The sequence below is a fragment of the Trematomus bernacchii genome, unplaced genomic scaffold (genome assembly GCF_902827165.1).
Source record: "Trematomus bernacchii unplaced genomic scaffold, fTreBer1.1, whole genome shotgun sequence".
Classification (NCBI taxonomy): Eukaryota; Metazoa; Chordata; class Actinopteri; order Perciformes; family Nototheniidae; genus Trematomus; species Trematomus bernacchii.
Window position 1 is genome coordinate 2,415,924 of NW_022987698.1, and position 27,280 is coordinate 2,443,203.

The 27,280-nt window shown below is 39.5% G+C and overlaps 1 protein-coding gene across 1 annotated transcript in view; it reads left to right on the forward strand.

Moving 5' to 3' along the window:
• ca16b (carbonic anhydrase XVI b) overlaps nucleotides 1-27,280 on the forward strand; it is a 95,498-nt gene that overhangs the window by 19,234 nt on the left and 48,984 nt on the right. Inside the window, exon 2 of the mRNA XM_034138920.1 lies at nucleotides 3,611-3,715. Within this exon, the coding sequence (XP_033994811.1) occupies nucleotides 3,611-3,715 (105 nt within the window). The remainder of the gene's footprint in view (nucleotides 1-3,610; nucleotides 3,716-27,280) is intronic.

Below are 27,280 nucleotides of genomic sequence, written 5' to 3' on the forward strand. Positions count from 1 at the left end.
TTGATTTGGAAAACACTCACTAAGGCTCATGCCATAGTGGAAACCATTTTTGGAGACAGCAATGCGTCGACTTTAAGTGCAGGGAGAGACTTGGCTTGATGTAATGCTTAGTTGAATTAATCCCAGTAATGATGCAACTATTAGTAAGAGCTGTGCTCGTCTTTAAGTAGCTGGAGACGTGTTTGTGTGAGTGTGTGTGTGTGTGTGTATATGTGTGTGTGTATCTATAACTCACTATCGGGAGGTAGTTTAGCTTCAGGAGTCCGAAGAGTTCTGCGGTTGTTGCTGTAGTAACCTTTAACCTCATGATACTGTAGTGTAACATACATTACAGTTGTCATGGTTACAGAGTCATGATGCATGGCATGTATTTACACAATTAAGAGAAGTGAACTCCCGCCAGATGTTTAGACCGAAAACTGAGATTTTTTTGGTTAAGATTGTTGGGAAAACTCTTAAATCAAGCATAATATGTAGATGTTTTGGTAGACAATATTATGTCGTGTTGAAATATTTAGTGCTGTAATAAATAGTTTGAAGATCCATTTTTACTTTTCTTAAGGGACATACGAATGCTACATGTGTATAGATACAGTGAGAGTGCAGTTAAAGATAACAATTTGACACTAATATAATTAGTATTAAAAAATCAGTTTGCTCTCATGCTTGCTGCACCGAGGTTGAAGAAGAAGAAAGTTGATGTAATTAAATGAGACTGACTTATTTAATCAGAAAATCGCAGACAATAAAGATTTTGTTTGAATTACTTTTTATTTCTAGGATGATGACATCTTAAAATATGATGATAGATATTCAGAGCTTTATTTAAAAATCTCAAAAGTGCAATTTGTAACTAGATGGACAAACATAAATTGTTAACAACAAAGTGTCCAAAAACTGTATTTCGGCATGTTTAGATTTCTGCTTTATTTTGAGCCAGCTCACTGATTTATTTTAGTTCTCCCTGCTGTTCCCTTTAGACAGAAACAATCTGCCTACACATTTGTTTGCATCCTCCTAGCAACAGGCAACTAATATTAGCCATTACATCTCCTAGTTTTGAATGCCACAGTGGATTGTGAGTGCTTGAAGCAACACAAAACACTCTGTTTTGCTTGAGCACCTGCTTGACAATGGCTATAGCTAGACATTTTCGTCTCTACTGGCACAGACTGCATCCGTTGTAGAGCACATTCTCCAATTGATTATTGCAAGTCTGGGACTAGGGACTGTGTATGCTTAAGGACAATTGTTGCCTCTAGCATTCACTGTAATTCTGTTGACAATGTTTGATTTCTTTCGGGCAATTTGCCTTAAGAAGCTCAAGAGACATTTGTGCCCAGAAGACATGTATTACTGATTGTCTGCACTCCTGGTTACATTACATAGGCTGTCTGCATTTTACTGAGTGAGGTATGCACATAGGAGCTTTACAAGGAAGTTATTGTGTCATTATTATATCCCTGCGATTATTGGGAACATATTGACCATCCAGTCTATTTAATTATTTTTCTTCCTAGGCTTTTAAATAATTGTATTGATTGTAGCTGTGAGAGAGCAAGACACATCATAGGTACTGAAGGAGAGACTTTAATCGGAAATGTACATCATGTAACTTAAAAATGTGCTTAGAAAAATATGAACTTACTGATGGTCTTAAGCTGGACCTTAACACAAAATAATTATTCATTTCTTCTCGCTCATGACTATTTCTGCTTTTCTTAATTTCCTTCTATCTATAGAGATGGTTTTCACTGTCGTGATGAAAAAATTATCTTTCAACGGCTGACTGAAACCTGACCTCTCTGCAGCTGGTTGATACTAGTTTTTGTTAGGTTTAGTTTACTGTGATACGTCTAGTTGAGCGTGGTTGACTAAAAATAAAGGGACACGCCACCACAGCAGTGTTCATTCAGCCCTATCAGACTATTGCCTTGTGCATGCACTGTGTATTTGTGTTGAATCCTTCCTGCATAATGCTTTTATTACACAAACACTCAAAGACAATCTCTTGACTTGAAGAAGGCTTTATTCGCAGTATAATATTACCTCCACAAGGCTTTTCCTGTTTTCTGCAGATGGTGATGATCATTACTAACCATTAAGGCATTGTGTCAATTGATGGCACCTGGACTCAAAACAAGGGCTTTGTTCTTGGTTTTTTGGAGCACATTGTCACCACTGTTGCTCGTGCTTCAGTTTTCAGTTTGGGAGACTGAGGCCCCATTTACACGGGAACGCAAACGAACCGAATTCGATATCAAAAAAGTCTTCCGTTCACACGGATACGGCTCAATAAACGTGTCCGTTCACACGAGACCGCTCGACCCGCTGGAGACGCTGTAGTACATATGCCGGGCCTGTAAGTGGCGTACTTCCGCCACAAAATACACCAAAAGCAGCGAAGAAGACCCCCCGAGCATGGTTGCCTGGTTGCCCTTCTGTTTATTCTCCATGGTGGATTTAGCAACATGTAGTTCATTTAGTTCTCCATGTCCACTTGTTGCTGATGGTTGTGGTAGAGGAGCTGTAGATTTTGCACTAACATCTGTAGCAGCAGAGGTGGGGAGAGGCGAGGCTATGGCTTCATCGTTATCAGGATAATGATCGTATAGGACATACATACGGAGCAGTTTGGCCCCCCAGAGCGTTCCGTCCGCAGATCTATCCACATTGGGACCCGTTATCGTTTTAGGGGTCCGTTTCCGCGGTTCCGTTACGGCCTCGTGTGAACGAGCGGGCTATACGAAAGAGAAAAGTAGCAGATACAACCCGTTTAGTTCCCGTGTAAACAGCACCTAAGAAGATCCAAAAAACTAAATTAGTCATAATAGCCAGGCCAAAATACTAGGTAAAAGTTATTAAAGTATGTTTCAGTCTCTTGTCAGCACTGGGTGTTACAGTCCCTCCAGAGAGTAGCGGCAACAGCTGCAATTTGCCAGGAGATTTGAGGCAATTTCACTGAATGTTTCTATTAAACTGAAGTGAAGAGGTACTTTCGCTGAATCTACAATTTGGGGGATACTGCGTATAGTTTTTTAAAGGACTCACTTTTAGGTAAGTGTTGTTGCATTTATAGCCTATTGATCTTGAACTTGGATGACTGAAAAAGCCTCAATTATTTTACATAACGACAATATTAATGCCATTTCACAAATCAATCCCTTTATATAAAAACTACAGAGCCGGCAATTGATAACTACAGTATGGTAAAGGTCAGACATTTCAAAACTGATAACAGTGTTTTGACATCATCACAGTACTGCTGAAAGTTGGCAAAAGATAATATTGAGTCATTGTCAAGTCCTAGCAGATAGGGCAGTGTCCAAGTTAGACTCATTACACATCCATCCATCACCTCGACCTTCCTGCTCTCAGTATTTTGTGCAGCTGCATTGCTGGTACACTTTCTTCTGCATTGGCACCAAACATTGTAAATCTAACATGTGCTGCAGAATTTCCAGGGAGGCTGGCTTGTTATTTTCTTTATAAATCTCTCACTCTGTGGCCATTTTGGTTTTATCATACATGTTTAATAGATGGTTGGAAACGTTGACAAAGTATTTTCTCCAACTATAATTGAAACTGTTCTTTTGTCTGCCCTCCACAGTTGAATCTGGTGGCCAACCTCACCTTGCTGGAGACGAGCACCATGGGAGCACGGGCATAATGAGGGAGAGGAGGGCAGCAGGTGACCCCTACTGGTCCTATTCAGGTGAGTCTCATTTGTGCGCTGAGCAGAGCCCTCAGTAGGAGGGGAAATGCATTTCTTTGACATGTTCACCTCTGCTGAATCTTGCCCATAATACTCCTATTTGTGTCTAGTATTTTTCTGGAAAACCCTAGTTTTATATGTATTTAATAATATACCTCAGTGTACGTTTTCTTTCATTATTACCTCTTAGCTAATGCACTGGAAAGAAAAGAAACTGCAAGATGCAAAGTGAGTTGATGTTGTAGCCAATTGCGATTATCCACAAATGGAGAGTTGTTTAAAATGTATTTATTTTTTATCTTGTGTGGATAAAGCAAACCGTTTTGTGGATGGAATTGCATGACGATCATTGAAATAGCATGTCATTTAATTAAAACCCTGCAATTAGTCGTGAACCTTTCTCTGATTCTAAATGAAATGGTAACAAGTACAAGAGTCAAACAGGAGGCATAGAAGACGATTATGACCTTTATGTCACATTTACTTACAGACCTTAATTTTGATTAAAATAAAGTTTATACCAAGCTGTTAAAGCCTAACTATAGCTCTTTTGAAACTCGACTCTAATATTAATAATAACTATTTAGGAGCAGCTGAATTATACGCTTAAGAAGGTGTTTTCAAAATCAATTTAGTCAAATGGTTGTGAAAACATTTTTGATGTGAGAAGCTTCATTTTGTATATTTTAAATGTACATAGCATTTTGTATATACAGAAATGATCTTAATAAACTGTTCAGTCTAACACTCTATTTGCTACCAACAATCAGTATTTTTCTATAAAATAGTTTTGTATCAACAATACTTAAAGGTTGTTTAGAAAAAAGCTCCTTCTGCATTACACATTCTTGTATCTTTTGTATAGTATGATGCTTTGTGCCAGGTATGTGTCGACATCCTGATGCAGTTTTTGACCGGGAACAGTTCTGACAAACATACATTAATGTTCTTTAAGAGCACTGCTTCACATTCAGCTATACACATTTAAACAGTGCAAACACAGCCCTCAGTTGGCCATTGAGCAGCTCCAGTGGGAAATAGGGGTTATGTGCTTTGATCGAGGGCAACTTGCTGGAAGAGCTCAGGAAGGGAGGAGCAGTCGGTAAAATTATATTTACAGGTTTCAAGGTCCAAAAACACCCACCAGCAAATAACTAACTTGGTCCCTCTGCTTGGAATGAATCACAGCTCTGGAAATTATTATACTGATGGAATATTTTGTCTTTGCTGTTCTCATGGTTTTAGGCAAGTAAATGCAAATACAAAAAGAGTGCAGAGAACGGTGAAATGTTTATGGTTTTAGTTTTTTTCCAAAGAGTACATACATTTTTTCATCATATTATTGGTCGGTGTTTTAACACTGCTATAGAACACTGTGATAAAAAAACCCATAGCTGTTTTACACTACAATATATCCTCATTGTACAAAATAACTTTTCTTTTGTGAAGATCTTTGACTTTAGTGAGCGATTGCTTAAAAATGACCAAATCTCCAGTGGGACTCTTTATTTTGTTCTGCTTTGCTTTTGAGACATCTGGCTTTATTCTTACTTCATTTGTTTTGCTCAGTGACATTCTAGGGCTGTTTGTATGATATTTGACAGAATGCTGTGTATAATTATGTAAATAGTCAGAGCTGCAGGCTGTTTTAACACCTACTAATATTTTCGAGCCCATTGGGAAAATATGAAGTTTAGTCTTCGTGCGCAGAGTTGTTTGAAGGAAGAGGGAAGCTGGTAATTTGGAGGCGATCAGATCTTTTAATGTTTAAGATTTGTATATCAGGCGGCTGGACAGAAATGAACATCGGGTTAGGGAATTGGCTGACTTGGGTTGATTTTGGACATTCATTTCAAGCTGTGCAGAGCACACATTCCTACCAGCGAAGGCAGCTGGCTGATTGTACTGAGAAAAGGGGAAGCATTGAGGGAACACAGAAATGTCCATTGCTTTGGAAAGGTAATTAGTGGCTAAGGCTGTGAATGGGGGGCAGACAAGCGTGCCTTAGCAGCTAAATGGTTATTAAGGGCATTTGCTTCGTGCAAGTGAGTGTAAAAGAAATGCACACAGTAGGGTCAGACTAAAGCTAGAGGGTACTGGTGCAAGACTGGCAAAAGCTGTATGAGCTAGACACATATAGAGTACATAACATACAGCTTATAAACCATTGTTTCAGCCAGACTCCACGCCCTTCTCTGTGTATCCTACAGTCTACTAACTTCTGGTGGGGAGAGCTTTTGAAGAATGTGGAACAATATTAGCGTCAGAAACTGGTGCAGTAGCAGATACAATATAGAAGGTCCACCAATTTAGAACATTTCTTGATCCTTATTTGTTGTTATTAGATTTAAAGGTTTAACTGTGCACCCACTTACAATGATTGCTAAGTTTACATAATGCTTTAAATGTTTGTTGATATATGACATAATGGTTTGGAGTTTTTACATGATGTAATGATATACTTATGTCCGAATCAGTATATAAGTACATTCCATAGTTTTCATGGGGAGAGAGGTTGCCCTTGTATTTTGCACATTAGTCCGGAGCATTGAGGAATTGGGCCAAATGCAATGGGAGCTCTCATCATTTCATGACATGTCACTATCCTGTTTGCTTTGGTATGAACCGTATTGTAAGTAGCCTCGAAACCTACACCCTGAAATTTGATTAAAAGTTATTTAAGGCATGGTGTGTGTGCGTGTGTCGGTGCGCGTATAGAGGCATTTTTCACAAGAGGGATGATATCATGCTAACCGTTAGACTCCCACAGGAACAGGGCTATGCATCATTTTCCCCCTTTTTATATCTCTGCAGGTTTTCTCATCTTCTCTGTTGGTTCCTCAGGCTTCCTTTAGAGGTTGTTTTATATTTCTGGCCAATATAAGCAGTAGGTTGCTTTTGATTGCACTCTTGTTGATTTATTGTTCTCGTTTAATTACAGCACAACAGTTGGAGTACCTTAATGTGCTTTTGCAGAAGCATTATGCTTGATCCCCTCTGTGTGTAGATTGAAAAAGAGAAAAAAAGGACGAATAAAAGGAAGCACAAAAATAATGGCATAAGATGTATAAAAATATTGATTAGTACTCTGGAGATAATCTACACTTGATTTTAGTTTTCGCTGCATTATGAGATTTCCTTAAGTCCCTGAATTAACTTGCATGTCCTTCCAGACAGAGATGAAGCAATTAGTCCTTCTGAAAGATTGATGTTCTTGCGGTGCTCACTGCGAGAACTAATGATTTGTTAGAAAAATGCCAACTGTGTGTAATAGGGGAAATTAAAAATGCAGTAAAGAGCATGGTATTCTACATCCACAAATGAATAATCTAGCAATTAAAAGCTCTACACCTCCAGTGATTTTTCACATTAATAAATCCGAGCTCTGTGCTTTGTATTGATAGCGCTCCTCCTGCAGCAGTCATGGCTGTTTGGATGGAAGCCATCCTGACAAGCTGTTGTAGCCGCTGAAAGAGCCTGCGATTGTCTGATACGTGTGGATTATATTTCCCCTCAGCCTGACTGTTTTATTCCACTTCACTGAGGTTTCCCGTGATCATTACCAATCTTTCCACTCATGTCTCACATAATGAAGTGAATGAAGTGTCATTTTCAATCAATTGCTATGTTGATCCAACTTAATTAGTACGTTAGAGGATACATAACAAGATTAGGTAACTCACTGTTCTTGATTGTCAGGGCTGTTTGTTTTGGCTTTGAATTAACCTTCTATTCTACTGCGGCACCCTCTTTCTGTGGCTTCACATTATGCTCTTTCTATTTTTGGTAAAAAGACTAGCTAAAATTGATTTGTTGATTTAGTTGACAATTCATCCTATTAATATACACTTTAAAGAGCCTCAGTTGTTTAGACCAAGTTTTAAGGTTGATTTCAAAATGTGACTTTGATTAGTTTGTTTTAGCATGGTAAACCTTACATGTCGTAGAAGGTTTAAATTGGCTCGGTGCCTTTTGAAGGCAGTGCACTTTGTCTCTTGCGACTTGACACCCCCCTTACAAAGACTAGAGGGAAAAGAGCAATGCCATGTTGTCATGGTGCCCGACAGAAGGAGCTCAGCCTCCTGGAGGTATAATGAATCGTGAGGAGGATTGCTCCCGGTAGACCTACATGTTTGAGAAGCACTTGACTTTAAAGCAAAGCTCCCTGACTATAAGGCTGTGCAGGGGGTATGCACGCAGGCTAAAGTATGGGGCATATTATACACGGATACAGAGACGTGCTCATCAGGGATGAAGATACAAATGCCAGCCCTAACAACTGTTTCCCTGCGAGTTTTTCTGATGGGAAAGAAAAGTGATAGCTCCAAAGATCTTAACATGCTCCTATTAATGAAATCAGATTTTTTTTTTTAAGTAATTATGTTTGCTCGCGATTGTTCGGAGACAATCACATAATGACTATTAAAGCTATTGTGATAAATCATGATAAACCATTTTTGTTTTCAAAATGAACACAAAGCAATTGTTCACTCAGATTTCGTCCAGAATGAGATTCTTGAATGGCAGCTGAAAATCACAGTTCAATTACATTTCCAATTATCATGCAGACCATTGACATCAGCAGGAACTAGACCATATGCCCTGCAATTTTCCAAAGTGGCAGTAAGAAATATCAATCTCAGAAGGGGGTCTTTTTTCCAGCAGTTTTGCATTACCATGTGCAAAACGTATACATATGACGCTTCTTAGGCGAACATTTGCTATCACTCATCATTGTGCACACCAACCACAATCCTTTCACATTAAATGTCAATCTTTTCAAACCTTGCATTGATTCTTGCTTCCCTAACTGATGCACCAAGCCTGTAAAGCTTTGGCCCTACCCCCCCAACCTCATTCTGCGAAAAATGTAGTCAAGCCTTTGAAGCAATAGATTTTCTTTTTTCTTTTCAATCACACAGACAGATTGCTGTTTTTCTGATGTGCTATTTTTAATGACAGATGTTTGGCAGCTGAAATAATGTTTGGAATGGTTGAGCATTTTTTCTATGACACAATAGTTAACTCAAAGTACTGTGATTAGTATTTGGCGAAATGCTATAATATACTAAATTGAGTGCAAATCTTCTCAGGATTTGAGGGCAACAAACTCTGACGGGGTATGATAAGCGTCAAAACACCTTCAACAATTGTTTTTTTTCAAGCCTGCTGCACACTCCCGGTAAAATAACAAACATCATTACCAGTTGACACGTGACAGGTGTTTACAAAAGCAGCTGTCACAATCAACCCCTGGATTCTCACCTCCGCTTCTTTAATCCCCTGGAGGCACATTTGTGATAAAGTGTATAAATACCATTGACTTAACGTACACTAACTACAGTGATATCTTTTACAAGTTTTTGTTGCAATTGTCTCCTTTATTCCTTTAATTTTGAGAATAGGCAATTCATTCGTTTACAGTTCAATTCTTCAGAACTTTTGAACTCCATGTGCCCATCCAGCAACACTGCTCTACTGCCTCCGATAGCCACTTCTGGACTTGATTAATGTACTCCTCCTGGCAGAACAGAGATGGATTCATCTATCTTACACCCTGCATTTATAGTCACAGCCATTCTCTGTGATGATGGAAGCTGAGCACAACATCATCTATATTCCTCCAGTCCTGCCAACGTGTTGTAGCAACCTGTAGTTGTACCTGCACTCATTTTCTGAGAAAATGAGAGGTGCAGGAACACTAATTATTAAAAATGAATTTTGCCGGTGCCCAAGATGACTCATTATTCATCTTGGTTATTGCTAGCAGTTTGGATCAGCCTTCGTGTGCCAGAATTGGTCCATTTGTCTCTGTCAGGGGCGGGCCCTTGACAGATGTGCCAATATGGCTGCCCAAGTTCTGTGCTGGGGGAGAGGCATCTTAATTCTCCATGATGTATCACGCTGGCAGCAACCAATTTAGCAGAATTGAGCTCCAAATCATCTTACTTCCCACTGCTTCTGCCAACCTGTTTCCTTTCTCTAGATGAGGTAAATATATTAAGGATGGAAATAAATTAGGGCTTCCTGTGCCCTGAGCTAATACTGTATCGGTGAGGTATTGTTGGAGATGATTGTTTGTATTGTCACATTGGCATGTCAGGAGAACTGAGTCTTGGGCCGGTGCCGCCAGGATCCACAATGCTAAAGCCCAACTAGGATAAATATAGTCAAATCTTCTGGTTTCCCAGTTTAGGTTAGATTGATGTATTGGGCCGACAGGTTTGTTGTGTAAACCTAATTAATTTCATTCCAGGTGTCACATGGCGTTGGTGTGCCTCGTGGCAGCATATTAGGCCTAGTTGGTGGCTCGGGTCCAACATAATGGATGTGGACAAGCTTGGCCTGCTGGGATTGCAATATTGAAGAAGTGTGAGATTGCCAGCCCACATGTTTCCCCTCTAATGTGGTTATGTTGATGAGCCGAAATGAGCTAGCTAGCAGCTCAGCACATTTTTAAACTCATAATTATGATGACTTACTTTGTAATGAGTACATACCCCCCCCAGAGGTGAGTAGTTAACTACAGGGGGAAAAGCCAGAACGGTGGCATGATGGCACAATGTTGGAAACACTGCAATGCTTTGTTTGACAATCATATGGTGGAATGCTGAGAGGTCTGAAAATGGCACTTAAACCTGAGAAGTAACTGTATAGAAGCAATTGATGCGTTTTAGTACTGCATCACTTCTCGATCACTGACGTTTCCAGGCTTCTTAGATCATTTATCCTTGTGTTACTATCTCTAGTTTACTGAATTACACTGCTAACTATTGATTCCTGTCTGGATTCTAAATTATAAGGACACTTGCTGTGTAAACATGAAGCCATTGTTGTCCCTGCTTAGCTTGCAGAACAACTGCTACATAGAAGAGTAATGGCTGCTGAGAGAGTGAGCTGAGCTTAGAGAGGGCAATAGCTCAAAGTGGTACAAGCCTTATTTTTCTACTGTGTTGTTTTGTGGGTTAATGGGGCCTGTGGAGTGGGTGATATGGTTTGGGAGGGAAGAAAAGACAGTTATCCAAACATATGGTATACTTTTGTAATTGCCTGAATATTAGGTCTATAACTTGGGGTTGCTTAAACTATGCACATAAAAACCCAGCCCATATATCAACACAATAAAATCTTACTGCAAACTCAGACATTTATGTTAATTTAGGGCTATCCAGCTTCATATTGTAACAGCATCAGGCAGAAAGAATATCTTTTTGCCACTCTTTGTTTTGTATAATCTCATGACACACTTAAGTGGGAGCTCATACTGTACCTGTAAGGGCTAATAAATAATTTAGATGCATCAAAAAGTATTGGTGTAAGCTGCTCTTTGTGTATTTGCAAAATAAGTTTTAGGCAATCATACATTTTGAAATAAAAACACCCTCACAGATTTTCAGTTTATGTATTCTGTTTCTAAAACTGAAAGCTGAAAAGTCGGCAGGACATACAAATGGACCTTTTGATTTACTGAGTAGAAATAATCCTGATGTTGGAAACATGTTGTGTCCAGCTTTCTGAAATATATATAAATGGAGCCATTTTCTTGTTACTTCCTTTTAATTACATTTTACGCCCCAAGCAGCAGAGGGAGACTTTGAAGCCAGAGGGCAAATGACCATTTTGTCAGTTTTCCAAGTGTACTTCCTCTGCGATGCCATTAGCTAGCAGCTGTGGTAACAACAAGCCCATATATGTATTTCATTTAGGTGGCACAGACAGTAGCTCGGCTTTCTGATTCCTAGCATGTGTCTAATGCGTAGTGAACATGCAAACAAAGGGTATCAGGGAAAGGGAATTGAGAGTCCAGATTTGCACTTTTTACCTTTTTTATTTATATGTCCATACCCAGCAGAGACATGCCCACAGGATCGTTAATTATGAATTGAATATACCGATCTTACCCAGCATTCACCTCTCCTCTGGAGTCAATTTGTTTCCTCTATGCAAGCTCCCTCCTCCTTTCTATCCTTTAATTTCCCTCGTCTTCTGTCTTTCCTAATGCTGGCCGCATCTCAATTCTGAGCAGGGGTATGCATGTGGATGCTATGGGGGTAGTGGGGAGGGTGAGACACAAGAGTGGATTAAGTCTGGATTTAAAATGGCTGCTTGCTGTGCTTAGCTCAACACTCATCTGGGGGATGTGGTCATGTGCTATCTTGTGATTTGTGGCCTAATTAGTGGTTTTGGGGTACCCGAGGCTAGAAAGAAACCTGCACAGATCTTCTCTCCAGTGCACTCAGTTTGAATGTCTTCCACTTTCTTGCCTCTGTGTGTCTACTGACTGACACATGTACCCACATATGCACACACACTCCCACTCTCAAGCTGCAGAAAATGCAAGCAAAGGATGACTGTGACACCACGCAGGGAATAGACAGCCGGTTTAGCTGTGCAGATATTCGCCTCTCAATACAGTCCATTTAATAATGTCTGCTTAGTCAAACCTTAAGTTAGAGTGCACAGGTGCGAAATGGAAAGATAATGCAGCTACAGTTGATGCTTACGTGCTTCGAAAAATAAGTGAAGTTAAGATGGCCTCTGACTTTCTGTTTTAGTCTGTTGCCAGCGTATCTCACACTAATGGCTGGATTGACTTGGACTTTTCTGTATTCAGTCGCGATCTCACTGCAGAGAGTTCATTCAACAAAGAGGAAGGCACATATTAAATGTGGAGACTTTCTGACCTTGGCTATATAGCCACCACCATCATCCAAACTTTTGCTATAGACAACCGTTCAGCTGTGTCATCTAGCCAATGACACAGCTGAACTGTGATTAAGAAGTAATGGTGAATTAAGGAGACGATGAGGACTTTTCACTTGGTTCAATGGGAGTTTGCTAAGCCTTCAACACCTTACTCTATTTTCATCAATCTTATCCTTCACCGAGTGAAAATACTTTGCTTTAAGTAGTTCTTCTAGGAAAAGCTATTGGAAGATTTTTTATTTAATTGTCAGTTTTACATATTTTCTTATTCAGTCTCTGTTCTACTGTGTTAACCTGTGTTGTGCACATTTGTGTATTTCTGTTTCAACTAATAGAGGAATAGAATAGCTCATAAGCCTTTGGAAGATAATTACAATGTCAGGGCCGCGCATGGAGCTCCGTATCAGTCCCAGACAGCTTGTGTACATGTGATTTGCAGCGCTGATCTCCACTTTGATGAAAGATGAAAATCTGAATTTACATCGCATACTCCTCCCCTCTCAATGTCAATCTGAATCCAATATTGAAAATGATAACTAATATTAGACACAACCTGTGTTCTCCACACATATCGTGAAGAAGACATGTTGTTTGTATTGCACAGTATAAATTTAACTACCGTGAGAGGAGATAAGCTGTTATAACATGGGCAATTTAGGGAGGATTATTGAGACACTTGCCGGTTTTCACACTTGCAGTGTAAAATTGGCACCGTAGGTCCAAACAATCGAAATAGCAGCTTTTGCAAAATAACATGTACAGGCTGGCAAAATAAAATACCAGATAACATGTCATCTGAGGGTTCACAGTGTGGGTGGAGATCTTTCACCTCTACCTGCTGACTGTGGCTAATGGTCTGCTTTGTGGTGACCTCATGCTGGGAGGCCATCCTGACGCTGTGACAGGCAGGTAAGTGAGAGGCCCCTGTGTGTCTCTCAACCTCTGTCCCCCAGGAGACAGCAGCCTGCCTGTCCCCGTATGCCTGTCCTGGTTTATTGCTCTGCAGTGACCCACAGTCAACTCATCCTCATGCCTTCCGTCGTCCCTCAGTAAAGGGGACGAGTGCCCTCTGGCAGGCATCTAATGCCGCTCACTCTGCCCTCCCTGTCTGCTGTCCAGCTGCTTTATGCAACAATGGGGACTCGATTGGTTCTGTCATGTTTGGGATGTGTTTGGCATTTTAGCCATGCTAGCTGCACGACTATGGGGATGGCCCTGCGTGACTGCCTGCTGTTTCACCACTGTGGTCCAGACTGAAATATCTCATGGATGGATTGCCATGAAATGTCATACACATGTCCATGGTGGCATGAGGACGACTCCTGCATGCTTTTGTGATCCCCTGATTTTCCCTCCAAGTAAAATGTCTCCACATCTGTTGGTTAGCCATGAAAGTCAGTATACACATTTCCGTTGGGATACGGTGGTGATTGCTTTACTTTTCCTCTAAAACCACACAGACAAATTCCAACTCCATTGTCATAATCCATTATTTGTATTTAGCTCAGATGGTAAATATGGTAAATATTATACCTGCTTAACATTGGGATTTTAGCAGGCTGATGTTAGCAGTTACTTCAAAGCTCTAGTGTGCAAGTACATCCCTTCAGATCTGTAGGAAACAGGGCAGTAAGCAATAGTCAGGTTTGTCATTCGGCTTGAATAAAGTAAAGTAGCAAGCAGAGATTTGGACCATGAAAAAAAATATGCCTTTTTGAACTAAAACATAATATCATGATCATGATATGCATTTCCCTCTACTAAAGCTAAATGCATAGATAAGATTGACACAAGACGAAGAGAAAATCTTCTAGACACTAAGGTTTGCGCTTAAACCGAATTGGGCTTAAATGATTTAATGACTCTCACCAGTGAGCTGAGAAAGAGTGTGCTTTCTCTTATAGTCAGGTATGGAAGTTCATAGCTTAGTCGAATTTTCTAGAGCCGAAGAGATAATTAAACCAATTGATGTAGCTGCTTAAATGCATGAGGGTAAGGGAGCTCAGGAAGAGGTGATGGCTGAGAGTGAGATAAGGTGCACTGCGAACTGAAGAGAAGCGTAACAATAGAACTAGATGGAAAGAGAGATGTGTCAAATTAAAGGTGGATTATGTTATACTTTTGGTGTGTGTGTGTGCGTGCACAGTCTCAAGGGGCCTTATTGGTTCATTTTAAAGCAACATATTTGTTGTTTCCTCTGAGTAACAAATAAATAAATACATATTGTAAAGATTTCATCACACATGGCAATATCCTATCTCCCATTTTAATAACTGCGGAAGTACCCACTAATTATTCCTTAATACAATATTGACTGTGATTTGAATACAATTGCTATTTCTTATATTAAAACGTCCATCACACGACCAGCTGCAGGACATTTATGACTGCTGAGGTTAGCGTCTGTGCTTCCGACAGTTAGCTGATATGAAACAGTTGCCCTTGGACAAAGCGGAGTAATGTAGCGTCACTAATCAGTGTTTCACTTTGCGGCTCTACAGAGGAGAGATCTGTGTTCTGCTCGGCAGAGTGCTCACCTCTCCCTCCTGTTTACAATTAGCAAGAGGTTTCCTTGCACTGATGCGGTGTTGGATTGGCGTCAATGTGCACTGATACACAAATAGGGCAAAACCCCAAAGCTCTTTTATGCTTTGGAGGAAAAACTACTTTTAAATGTGTGGAAAAGCAACTATGATGTTTAATTGAAAAAGGATGTATTTACTTACTGTATTTACTCCAATTATGCAGAACCTCTTCTCCTCTGTCATTAGCCAAACACGCATGCGGTTTTCAATCCTAATTGAAATGGGAGGAAAGTGTAGTGTTTTATCTTCTATAACAAATATAGTACTTTTGAATCCAAACTCAGTGGAGCTCGACGAGATGATTTGTTAAACAAAGTTACGTTTGCCTAAGATACTGTTACTGAAACAGTTGTTACAGGTAAGGTAAAAATCGTCCTTACCTTTTTTATCCTTCAAACAAAGTTACATTTCTTCTGTTTTGCCTCGTTTATTCTGCTTGATATTATTATTATTATTATTATTAGAAATTGCTTTTATTTTTATTTTGCTACTGTTTTGATAATTGATGTAATAACAGGAATACAGAAATGTTACAACAACTGATAATACATTAAGACACAGCCTAAAGCTATTCAGGATTATACAATTACAAAGAATACAAAAAACAAAGCTAAACATACCAATAATTTAAGCGTTACAGCGAATTCAATGGGACTGTTTTTAGTTTCATTCATCTACTGCATACTGATGGTATAAGACACCATTTCATTACAACATCAGACAACTTCCATCATTGACACTTTACATGTGTAAATGGATTTGTAAATACCCAGAAGTTTAGAATAGTATCACTCCATCCTGTGTAGTTCCCCCTAGGAGTCATGCATTATTTATTCAGTGTCTTTTTTTAGGCCAAATTGCAGTTACTGGTCAGTTTTTCACTGCAACAGATGATTGTTTGATTACATACATGAATCTTTGTTATGGGGGCTTTGTAGCCTGTTGGAGATGCTTATTTGTATGGAGGTTATCTTTTGACACAGTGGATGCACAAAAATAATGAACAGATCTGTTAACTTAAAACACTACCGCTTTTATAACCAATGTTCAGTGTTTAAATTGAGAGTGCTACACAATTTAATCAGATTTAATCCACAACTAAGGGTCCTGTTGTACTGGGCCTTCTTCAAAGAACTCATACCAACAAAGACTCTATGATCAGTTTGTGTCTCTTCACGCCTTGTTTTAAACAAGTTGCACTCTTTTCCATCAAAAAATATGATGCTTACGTTTTCCATTGACTAAAACTGAGTTGAAATCACATAAAGTGAATACGTTGAAATTGTCATCACTCAAAATTGCATCCTGTTACTATTAAACAATATACCAAACATATAATAATTCTGCAATAGTTACTGCAGGAAATATACTATAAGAGACTAAACATGTTGGGCGTTTATAGCCTAACCCTGGATCAACAAACTGGGCTGTACCCTAAAAATGCTTGTTTTCATGCAGCAAAAATAAATGGAAAGACCTTGGTCTTGCTGTTTTTTTGTTGATTTTTTGGGGGGAAAATGAGCTTAGAAAATCTACATTATCAGGGGGTGAGAGGTTTGAGCTGTCTGCTCACTGGAACTCCTTGATGATAAATATTTTAAGACTAACAGGGGGGGAATGGTAAAACAGCAAGCAGCCTAAGTGAATGGGTTTGGTTCACTGGTTGGTATCAGAGCCGAGTGGAGCAAACAGTGGTTAGCAGGTATTTATTTTGATATCTAATCATCATTCATGTTTGTACAATGATAGAGGCACATGACAGAGAAGCTAGAACTGTCGGATAAACCTGCTTCACTGTAACCCCGCCCTTAACACCAGACAAATACCTCACTTTCGCCATATAGGATCTTCAAAATCAATCAAAACACTAGATCTAGTCTAAACAGTGAAGTTTAAACACATAGGTCACACCCAAGTCTATTTTGCTCATAGTTTAAATCGAACTTAAGCTAATTGGTTCTTAGGACATTTTGTTTAAAAGATACTGCAGGGTGCAGCTGTTTGATCTGAGGGAGCGAGCTGGCCACCTGCTGCCTCTTCTACAATCACCTGCCCCAGAACAGCAGCTGTGCTGTGAGGCAGAACAGACAAACAGGGATATGTGGAGGGATGCCGGTGACCTGCATCATCCCGTCTTCCTCCAGCATGCTTCATATTGTTACTTGTGTAACACCCATTGTATTCAGGAGTAAAGATGTGCAGCTCAGAGTGAGTCTGACTGAGCCTGAGGGGTCTTATTCGGACCTGCTTTCACAAACGCACCGAGGGGTCAAGTCAAGTTAGGGCATCAAATATGAATGTTAAATTGCTGATTGTTTTTAGTTTTAGTTTCTAGTCTTGCTTTATGTGCTTCTCACACATGCACCATTCTGTAGCTCTGTGTATCACAGTACGTGGGTGATGCAAGTTCATAAGAATTCATTTTACATTGTAATATATTGTCTTTGTGGCTTATTGTGTGTTAAGTATTCAGAGATCCTTACAGAAGTGTTTAGCATTTGTATGCATCTTGGCTCCTTGCCATATTGAAGAGGAAACTGTTAACGTTTTTGAATTGTAGGGGAAGCTCTTCCTCATGGGGACAGAATGTATTTCTGTCCCTCGTTTTCTTTAAACAAGGTCCTGGAGATTATTTTTACAGACTAGGGGGATGTTGTACTTATGCAGCGGCCAACACCCAAGAACAGGAAGCCACAGTTTCTATGAAAGTCCACGAGATGGAAGCAGATAGCGCCAAGGGAAAACAATATTTTGGCTGGAGCTCATTCTGGTGGCCAATTAGACCCCAATGCCTGTATGATTTACCATTTCCTCTACCTGCTTTTATGTGTTTGGGGCCACTTTGTGGAACACAATGACCCCTGATTAAAGATTGAGCTCAGGCTCTGAGACGGCTGTGGCGCCATCCTTATCAGTTGCCTACTTCTCAGAACTCGGCAAGACCACCTGAAATCAATGCTTATGGTTAGCCACACCTACATACATAGAGCATATTGAAACGTTATTTTAAATGTATATAACTAATGAATACATATATTTTAAATATTTTTAAATTAATATGATTCTGGTACTTCCTGTACTTGCAGGAATGCACAGTTTTCCCAAAGGTCTCATATAAGCGCCTAATCAACTACTCAATATTTAATGTCTTTGCAATGCTTGATGCATTCATGTTTTAAAGATATCAAAGCTTGCTTGCCATTACTGTTTAATGTTAGTCAGCTTGGAAATGGCAGTATATTTAAGGGTCAGTAGCTAACTATTAAGGGCCCTTTGTCTTTTAAAGCATTTGCTGAGGCACATTGTATATAACGGATGGATTGTTTGTCTTTTCCTCCACCCTCTCTTGCAGACATGGGCTGGAAGCAAAGACCGGATCTTGAATGGGCGGGTGGAGTGAGGGGTATGAGGTCACACTGTTAATTGCATAATGAAACATGTCTGGGTTAAGATAACGCCTCAAAGAGACCGTTATGTAACCTAACAATTGGAACTGACTTATATTTTATGAAAATGTGCAGTGCAGTCAGACAGTATCAGGACAGTTTACAATTAGTTTTGGCTGTGCTCTCCAGTACATTGGGTTTAAAAACTAGCAGTAACTTTCAGCTTAAAGGATTCTTTATGGTTTGTACATGTTGGATGAACAGTGTAGGACTTGGTAGCCCTTTGTTTAAATTACCCTTCAAAAGGACCGTGGAGCCTAACAATGGTCCTAAAAGACCAGAGCGGCAACTATTCTTTTTATGGTCAAACAGTAGAGTGCTATTGACTGGCCAAGTTATTTGACCTCAGTCCAAATGAGCATGCCTTTTAACTAGCTGTTGAAAAGACTAGTCAAACGCTACTGAAACAAGGAAGAAGTGAAAATGTCTGTAGTAGTAGAAGTCTGGCAGAGTATCACCAGGTCTGCTTTTGTTAATGAGTTGGAGTTTTCAGACATGGATTGCAGAATGATTTGCAACCAAATATGAAAATGTGTCCCTCAATATAAGTAAATGATGACATCCAATTTCTTCAGACTCTCACAAATTCTGAGGATACTTATTTAAGACATTACTTTGAGTTTGAATTAAAAGTCCACTGGTGGTCAAGTACAGAATGTGTTTATCAAGTTATTTAACTTGTTACCATCTTTTCAATAATAATCTCCCTTTTAAATATTCTCACTATAACTGGATTTATACTAAAAGACGCTGATTAGTAATGTCCTTTTCAAGTTGTGGTAATTATTTACTATTCAAACATTTTCTCATTATTTTCAAATGTCTACCGTTTTTGCTTACATTTAGGTGCAGTTTCAGTTTCGGGGCTTAAACAGAAGGGTAGCCATGGCAACATTGCAGCGGGCTGCTCGGTTGCTCTTCTTCGCGGCTTTTGGTGTATTTTGGCGGAAGTTACAGCGCCACTTACAGTCCCAGCATATGTACTACAGCGTTTCCAGCGGCCTCGTTTGAACAGACACGTTAAATGAAACAAATGCATGTGAACGGAAGACTTTTTTTGAATACGCATACTGTGCATAAACGCAAACGGTCCCGTGTGAGCGGGGCCTCAATCTCCTTCTGGAAAGTGCTGTAATACACCCAGTCAGTCAAAGAAACCAAGTTAAATCAGTATTTACTCATCTTTGTTTGACAAATGTTTACACATCCAAACTATCTTTATACTGCACACTTGCAACCTGAAACTCACTTTGTAGTCTTGTGAGTACAGAGTCCTTTATCTGTGTTATCTTTTATAGCTATTTACTGCATTTAAAAGGGTATGGCACATAGCAGCTTGATTATGGGAAAAATCAAGATTATTTTGGTCAATGATGGGAAGATTTTACAGGATTACTCCTTGGCTTTGAAATATGGAAGAACATTGTGTGATCTACATGTCAGTAGTGCATTGTATATATCATAACACAAGAGCATCTTTACAAAACATACGCGACACAATAATTGTTTTATATTTATTATCTTGCTTTCATAATCGTTGGGAGCGTAAATATAAATAATTTCACAGCCACAGTTTGGCATTAACATTCCCTTACAACGCAGTTATTTTAGTTAATTACTGTAGTAAACATTGTAGTGTACAGTATGTGCGGGTGATAGGGTTCAAACCTTTTTTTTATGTCCCTGTCCCACAGATATTTCTCAAAAAACACATTGACTTGGCTTATGAACTTGCTTTCGCTAAGCTTCGTCCCATCATAACTCCATGTTACGGCCTCATCACACTCTTAGAGAGTGATTATTAACTCCCCGGGAGATAAGACATTTAACCTCCACTTCTTTCTTTACAACATTTGGCTTCAATCCTGCTAATTGGCCATTAGATTGCCATGAAATGCTGGAGAGAAACTGCTAGAAGTAGAAAAGATTTTTCCTGACACTGGTTTGCTTTATCGCCTCTATTGAAATGAGCACTGTGATCAGTCTGATCCTTTGTGGCTACGTTGTGGGAGTTCATATCAATTTCTGCTTAAATGCATATCTTCTGGACTAATAAAGCAGATAAATGTCTAAGTGAAGTACCGCTTCGGACCACCCCTGGAAGCAGTTTGAGGCCCTGAAATCTGACTCATAATTCAAAAGGACACAAAACTTGTGCATTATCATGTCCGCCATCAACAACATGTAAGCCCACTGACTCCCTGGGGGCGGCTGTAGCTCAGTGGATAGTGTGCTGGACTTCGAATCAGGGGGTAGCAAGTTTGAGTCCCACTGCAGTCAGCATGTCGTTGTGTCCCTGAGACACTTCACCCCAAACTGCTCCTGTGGGGATTGTCCACAGTACTGAATGTATGTAAGTCGCTTTGGATAAAAGCGTCTAACAAGTGACATGTAATGTAATGGTATGTAAAAAAAAACAATTTGAACTCGTATAACAGGGTTCAGTAAGTGACCCGCAGCATCAGCAAAAAGGAGTGCAACTTCAAAATGACTCTTGTGGAGTTTCATTTTGATGTTTGAGATAGCAGAGGATTATTGATGATCCATTGGATCTTGTCTGCTTTTGTGTCACTTTTGCTTTAGCGTCACACGCTGGCTGAAAGTAGTTGCCTTATCTGAACCTCCTGCGAGCTCTCAGATCTCCCAGAACAGCTAGGCCGTTAATCACCTGTCACAGTTGGTGTCTGTGGTAACTTTAAGGATGCTGATGTTGTAGTGGTTCTGGATACAATGATGGAAAGTTATCATTTCTGTACGGGGGAAGTATTTATCATGTTTATTACCAGATATTAAAGTGTTTTGAAAAGGCTACAAAGGATAAAGGTTGAACGGTTTGGCAGATAAAAGGATAAAGTCTGTCGAGAAATGCAGTGTACATTTTTTGATCAATTATAGATTGCATTTTTTGCTGTTGCACTCTTTTATTATCATACTGTAGAGAGACTCATGGTATTTTCGTTATAGACTACCTCCCTGGCCAGGCCACACGTGCTTTAATGCAGCATTTGCTATCTATTAAATTACTTTTTATTCTTCGGAAAAGTCAAATGATTTGTATTAATGACTTATCATTTCAATCAATATTCAAGAAACATGGCTATCTTCTTGTTGGGGCAGATTATTCTTCTCCGATTTTCAACAGACCACATTTTTTTTATTTTTCTCAACTTTCTAATTGTATTGCCAATCTCTACAAATAAAGAATATCTTATTTGATGGTGTGCTTACTTGCTTGCCTCTTGCATTTGTCTCTTTGTACACGTCAGAACTGACAAGGTCAAGTAAACACACCTTTCATTTGGTGAAGTGTGACTGAAGACTCACTCATGCATCACCCTCTGTGGCCCCCACAGTGACCCAATGCCTTTTTTCAATCCTGCAAACTGCCTTGATACATTTACGTCCCTGGTCCTTCACATCTATTCTGAGAAGTGGATGTTAAACAATGTTAAGAAAAAGCTTTCAAATGCACCAGAGCAGTCTCTGCAAATTACTTAAATGTTTATAATCCCTGGTAACAATTATTCACTGTAGCATAGTCCATCACTTGTCTTTGAAGCCTACCAACACCCACACTGAAGGTATTGTGTTTTTTTAACTGCATGGTTCACTGGTAATTGAGTCGTCTTGTGCAGACCGGCCATTACAGAAAACTAAAAAGAAAATCCGTACAGTTCCTATAAATACAAAATCACACACACAGGAGATAAAGGGCTAATTGTTGCCATTGGTGATTTATTGTAATAAGCTTTTTTTCATTTGTTTGCATCTCAGTATCATTTCTGTGGATATGTTGAATGTTCACAGAACACCATTTTTTGAATGCTACAGTAATTGCAGCACCAAAATACTCTTTTCTTGGTTGAACTGGCGTTGAGTCACATATTTCACTCTGGTGTAACAGTTTGTAGTTTTAGCAGCATGACCTCTGAAACAGTCATTCAACCAATTTTGCCGCAATTATTTTCCTCACTTTGATTCTAGTTACATTCAGTCTCTTACTGTGGTGCATCTAAAAATGATACCCAGAACCCAACACGTGACAGAAAATAAAAGTGCTAGACTGTGCCCCACTCTAGGAGTTAGTGAAGCAAAGATATTATGAAACATTAAAATGCTGAGCTCGTGACTCAAACCATATCCATCACTGCTTGCTTGATATACCTGGTGCAGTATGGAGTCTGTACCTTTATTGTTTAACGCTCACACTCGGCATCATTCAGTAGACTGCATCAGTAGTCTCTCTTTTCTTCTCGCAGTCGATTCAGATGTGCACTGAGCTCTCTCCCGTTCCCTCAACACTTTCCAGCCATTAGGTCACAGAGCTGCCAGGAAGCATGTAAAGAGATCTGTGGGACACAGTGACAGTGGAACGAAGTGATACTGGAGGAAGGGACAAAGTCTGTCGGTTTGTTTTGTGCAAAGGGGCTCTGGTATTGCAGTTTACAACAGATAGGATAGAACTGAAATTTGCTTGTGTTGGTACCGTGGAATTACCATGCCTAAGAGTTCATTTTGAATGCTATCCACATATACAGTAATGGCTCCACACAATGTGCAAAGTCCATATTTAATTATTCTGTACTGCTGTGGGTAGGTGTATAAACATTTATCAGGAGTATTTTATTGTAAAAAGGTTTGAGGCACAATGCTTATGAATTTCTTGCTTATCTGAGAAAAAATGACAAAGCTCGCACTGTGCCAGCAGCATGACTATGAGGGTGGCAATTTCCGTCCGTCTGTTAGGTCAGTCCTCAACTTTTGGTCCAGCAGAAATATCTCAGTGTCAATCTGGTAAAATGGAGATTAAACATAATGTATTGTAATCTTTTTCAGCCCCAAATATCCCATGGCTGGTACACGCGCTGATGATATACAGTAGAAGGTTCTCATCTTGACCGAAGAGATCAGATAAATCCAAAGATACACTTTCCAATTGATCTGAGTTTGTTATTACCTTCTTTAAAAAAGTAAAAACAACATGTTTTATGACGGCACAAGCTTGGTTCTGTTTATATCAGTTATGATAACATGGTCACCAAAGTAGCCACAGGTCCCCCCCTAATGCGGTGACGTCGCTAAAGATTGGTCCAACAGGACAACAAATGGGAGCAAATGATCATACAGGTTGTAAACAAGCTATCAGCTTTACCAGATAAGCTACCATTTGACATTTCGATAAAACCAAAATGAAGCACACCATCAATGATGCTTAATTTCCCTTGAGAGTGGAAAAAAGTATATATAAAATGTCAAAGTTGAACCAGGGGTCTGGCTGTAAGCTGATATTAGATGCTACATTGTTGGCCTGCTTTATTTCTTCTTCTGCCAAATAATGTAGCTACCTAAGTGTATTTTTTTTAACCTCTGTAATCATCTCAACACTTCTTCTCATCTGACTCTTGGATCTTAGCAATTTTCCTGAAGTCGGTTATCGAGTATTATTATAAAATGATTTTAAAGATTTAAGATACCCCTCACAGTAGGTGTTCCTGGCCAACATAAGAAAAATAATATCTCTGCTGGTCATCAGAAGACTGATTACAGTCTTGGTTGACTTTCCTGGCCCGTGCCTACATTGTACAAGCCCTCAGCTCATCAGTTGTCTAACCTGGACATTTAATACTCCCGAGTGCTTCAATGCCTGTGTCTCCACCATCTGGAGTGTTATCAGCATATTGAAACTGACAGCAGGAATGTTGTTCAAAATGTAATCCAATGCTCCTGCATTCACTGAATGGATTCTGCAGCATACACAGCTTTGATCTCATTTTCCACCGCTCCAACTGCCACAACTATTATGACCCCTCTCAGTGCTGCAGACGGTGTCTTATATCTGCTGTCCATGTTATGTTGTCAGTGCCACTCATACATATGGACTGATCAGCGTAGATTTGGCTAGTGTGCCAATTCTGGGAGTTCTGCCAGGCGGCATACAGCATGGATGCTTTCTCTCAGAGGGACAAAACGGAAATGACAAGGCAATTGCCATTCTGTCAGCATTGCCATGGTAGCACAGGCACGGCTGTTTATCCCAAGGTTAATGGGATGACGCCTGGAACTGAAAGTGGCAGATTGAGAGAAACATGTGCCTGTTTTACTTAAAACAAGAGTGCTGTCGCATCTCACAGAAGTGAACCAGAACAGGTCGGATTCACGAACAGTATGGACTTGGTAAATGTCACTCCTCTTACTTCCAGCATAGATCATAAATTACAAAATGAAGACATTTGTGCTTTTGTCAAAAATATTGATGTAAATGTGACGTTTGTCACTTAACCCTTGCTGGTATTGATCAAAACACTCTAAAGCATGCAGAGCATTACTGAAACTGATAAAAGCAGTGAAGCGGTGAAGACTAAGCATTTTGTAAAGACAGGATGTACATTTAGGTTTTAGGCATTTGACTATCAAACCTAATGAAGATCTCTTACTGAGGATATTGTTGTATTTGTACTGATGCCTGTTTTGATGCTGTAACATCTGATCAAATTTGACTTATAATATTGATACCTACAGTATATAGTTATTTTTCCACACAGTGAAAATGGCACGTTTTGTGAATCCTTTACACCAGAGATTACAAATGACGCACTTATTACAACAATATTGCAGTTAGCAGCCACTGTCTCAATATATAGAACAAGCTTCACAGAGGTAGGATTTGGTGCAGGGCGATTTTATTGCTCAGATTCAACAGTTTCCTGAGCAACAATAGGTACAGCTTAATTCAGCTCGATATTGTTTACTCCTTGAATGTGAGGTGAGATCAGTGCAACTCGCTCATCTATGTCAATAAATATAGTTTAGTTTATAGTTCTTTACTTAATATATAGGTATATAAAACGATCATCATAGCGTGTGAATTACCCAATAACACCTATAAAGATTTTCATCAGAATAAGTGTGCTGTGAAGACCTGTGTGTGTGTGTGTGAGCCGTTCTCTCCAAGCCCTATGCTGAATGTAGCTGCAAATGTGGAGGATAATGTCTTTGATAAATCAATCAACACTTTTAAACCTGTACTTATTTTTTTATTTGTTCACCTCAGCCGTATAGAGTGGCATGGCTGCTATGTGAAAGGCTTTACCACTAGGATTATAGTCATTCTGATGGATGGCAATGAGACAGATTAATCGACTGCTGTGCAACCCTCACTTATCTGATTTTAGAGCTGCTCCTCCCTTTATGTTCTTGAAAGGCAGAATTATCTCTCCAGCAGTAAATGGGTTGTAATGTGTGTTTTAATGGAAAATTAGCTAAAGATTACAATTTCCTCTAGTTACAATTTGAATAAAACAAGCCTTTGAAACATTTTAGTGGTTTCAGTACACTCCATTTATTTCACTATGAATAGTGTTAACTCTATGAAGCCCGTTTATGTCCCCTTAACTTCTCAAAAGTTTTTTTGTAGTTTGCCGCAATTCACTTAAGAGAAGAAAGAAGAAAACAAGAAACTGGGGTTGAAACTGCCCACTGGAGAACCTGAATAGTTCTCAGTGTTTTTTATTGCTGGTAGCCCACATAGCAAACTCTGTCTGTTAGGGGAGTGGTAAATGTTCAAAGCAACTGGAGGCATTGTGTCTCAGACAGCTCTGCCAAAAGGAATTTTTCTGTGAACACAAATGGGACGGAAGTAAGTCATAACCAATTGCACAACTGCCTCCGGTGTGTATTACTTTAACTGTATACATACACATCAGCTAGCCCTGCACATTCTGAGCTCTTATTGTTTTTCAAAGAAACATTCAGAGACATACAGAGAAATGTAATGGAACTGTGTGGGGATACAAGTGCCATGATTGATTCATATTGGTGGCAGACAGATACTAGAGATCAATACTGATATTTGGGAGGTTGCAAAAGTATCATATCCAGTCCAGAGTAAATGTTTTAAAATATATGTAAACACATTATATAAGCAACAATTGGATAGATTGATTCTTGTCTGTGCTCTCTTGTGAATTATCTATGTAATGGTGACAATGATCTGAGTCCTGGATTTCGAGTCGTGCCTGAACCTATCACTGTGGTCCTGCCTGACTCTCATCATACTACTTCCCTGATGGCTCCCACAGGATTGTTGACATCCTCGTGGATTCATCTTCTTATTATAGACACATGCATTTCCAAACATTTGGTCTACCTATGTTGTAAATGTATTATCTTTTCGATTTACACACGGCAGCTATTGCATGTCTGTCCGTCTTGGGAGAGGGATCCCTTCTCTGTTGCTCTCCCTGAGGTTTCTCCCATTTTCCCCTTTAAACTGTGGGGTTTTTCTCTGGAAGTTTTTCCTTGTACGATGTGAGGGTCTAAGGACAGAGGGTGTCGTATTGTCATACTGATATTCTGTACAAACTGTATCAACTGTGATTGATTGATGTTTCCACAATATTTCCCTCTAATATACTTCTGCAGCTCTGCCTTTTCTTGTTACTCAGTGGCCACCACCAATTCATCTGCAAAAAACAGATATGAGTTTATCGGTTTCAGCTCTATGGGTTCAGGGGACCAAACATGTCATTATATGGCAATGAATCGGGGCCAGAAATAATGAATTATTATCCCTTTTCATGTAGGATATGGCATTTAAATGAGCTGCACAAGCCAAACAGAATAACTTTGTTTGTTTTTTTAACATTAAACAGAAACAGAGCAGAACATTTCTTTACAGTTTGATCTATCAACCGCTAAGACTAATGTGTGCCTCTATTCAGGTTGCTAGATGTCCCATTCTTTACTCTAGACCTCCTATATTGATTGTGTTGTCGATTCTCAGTAAGACTGGCCTTGGTAGCAAAGCTTTTACATCACAGGGAGTCATT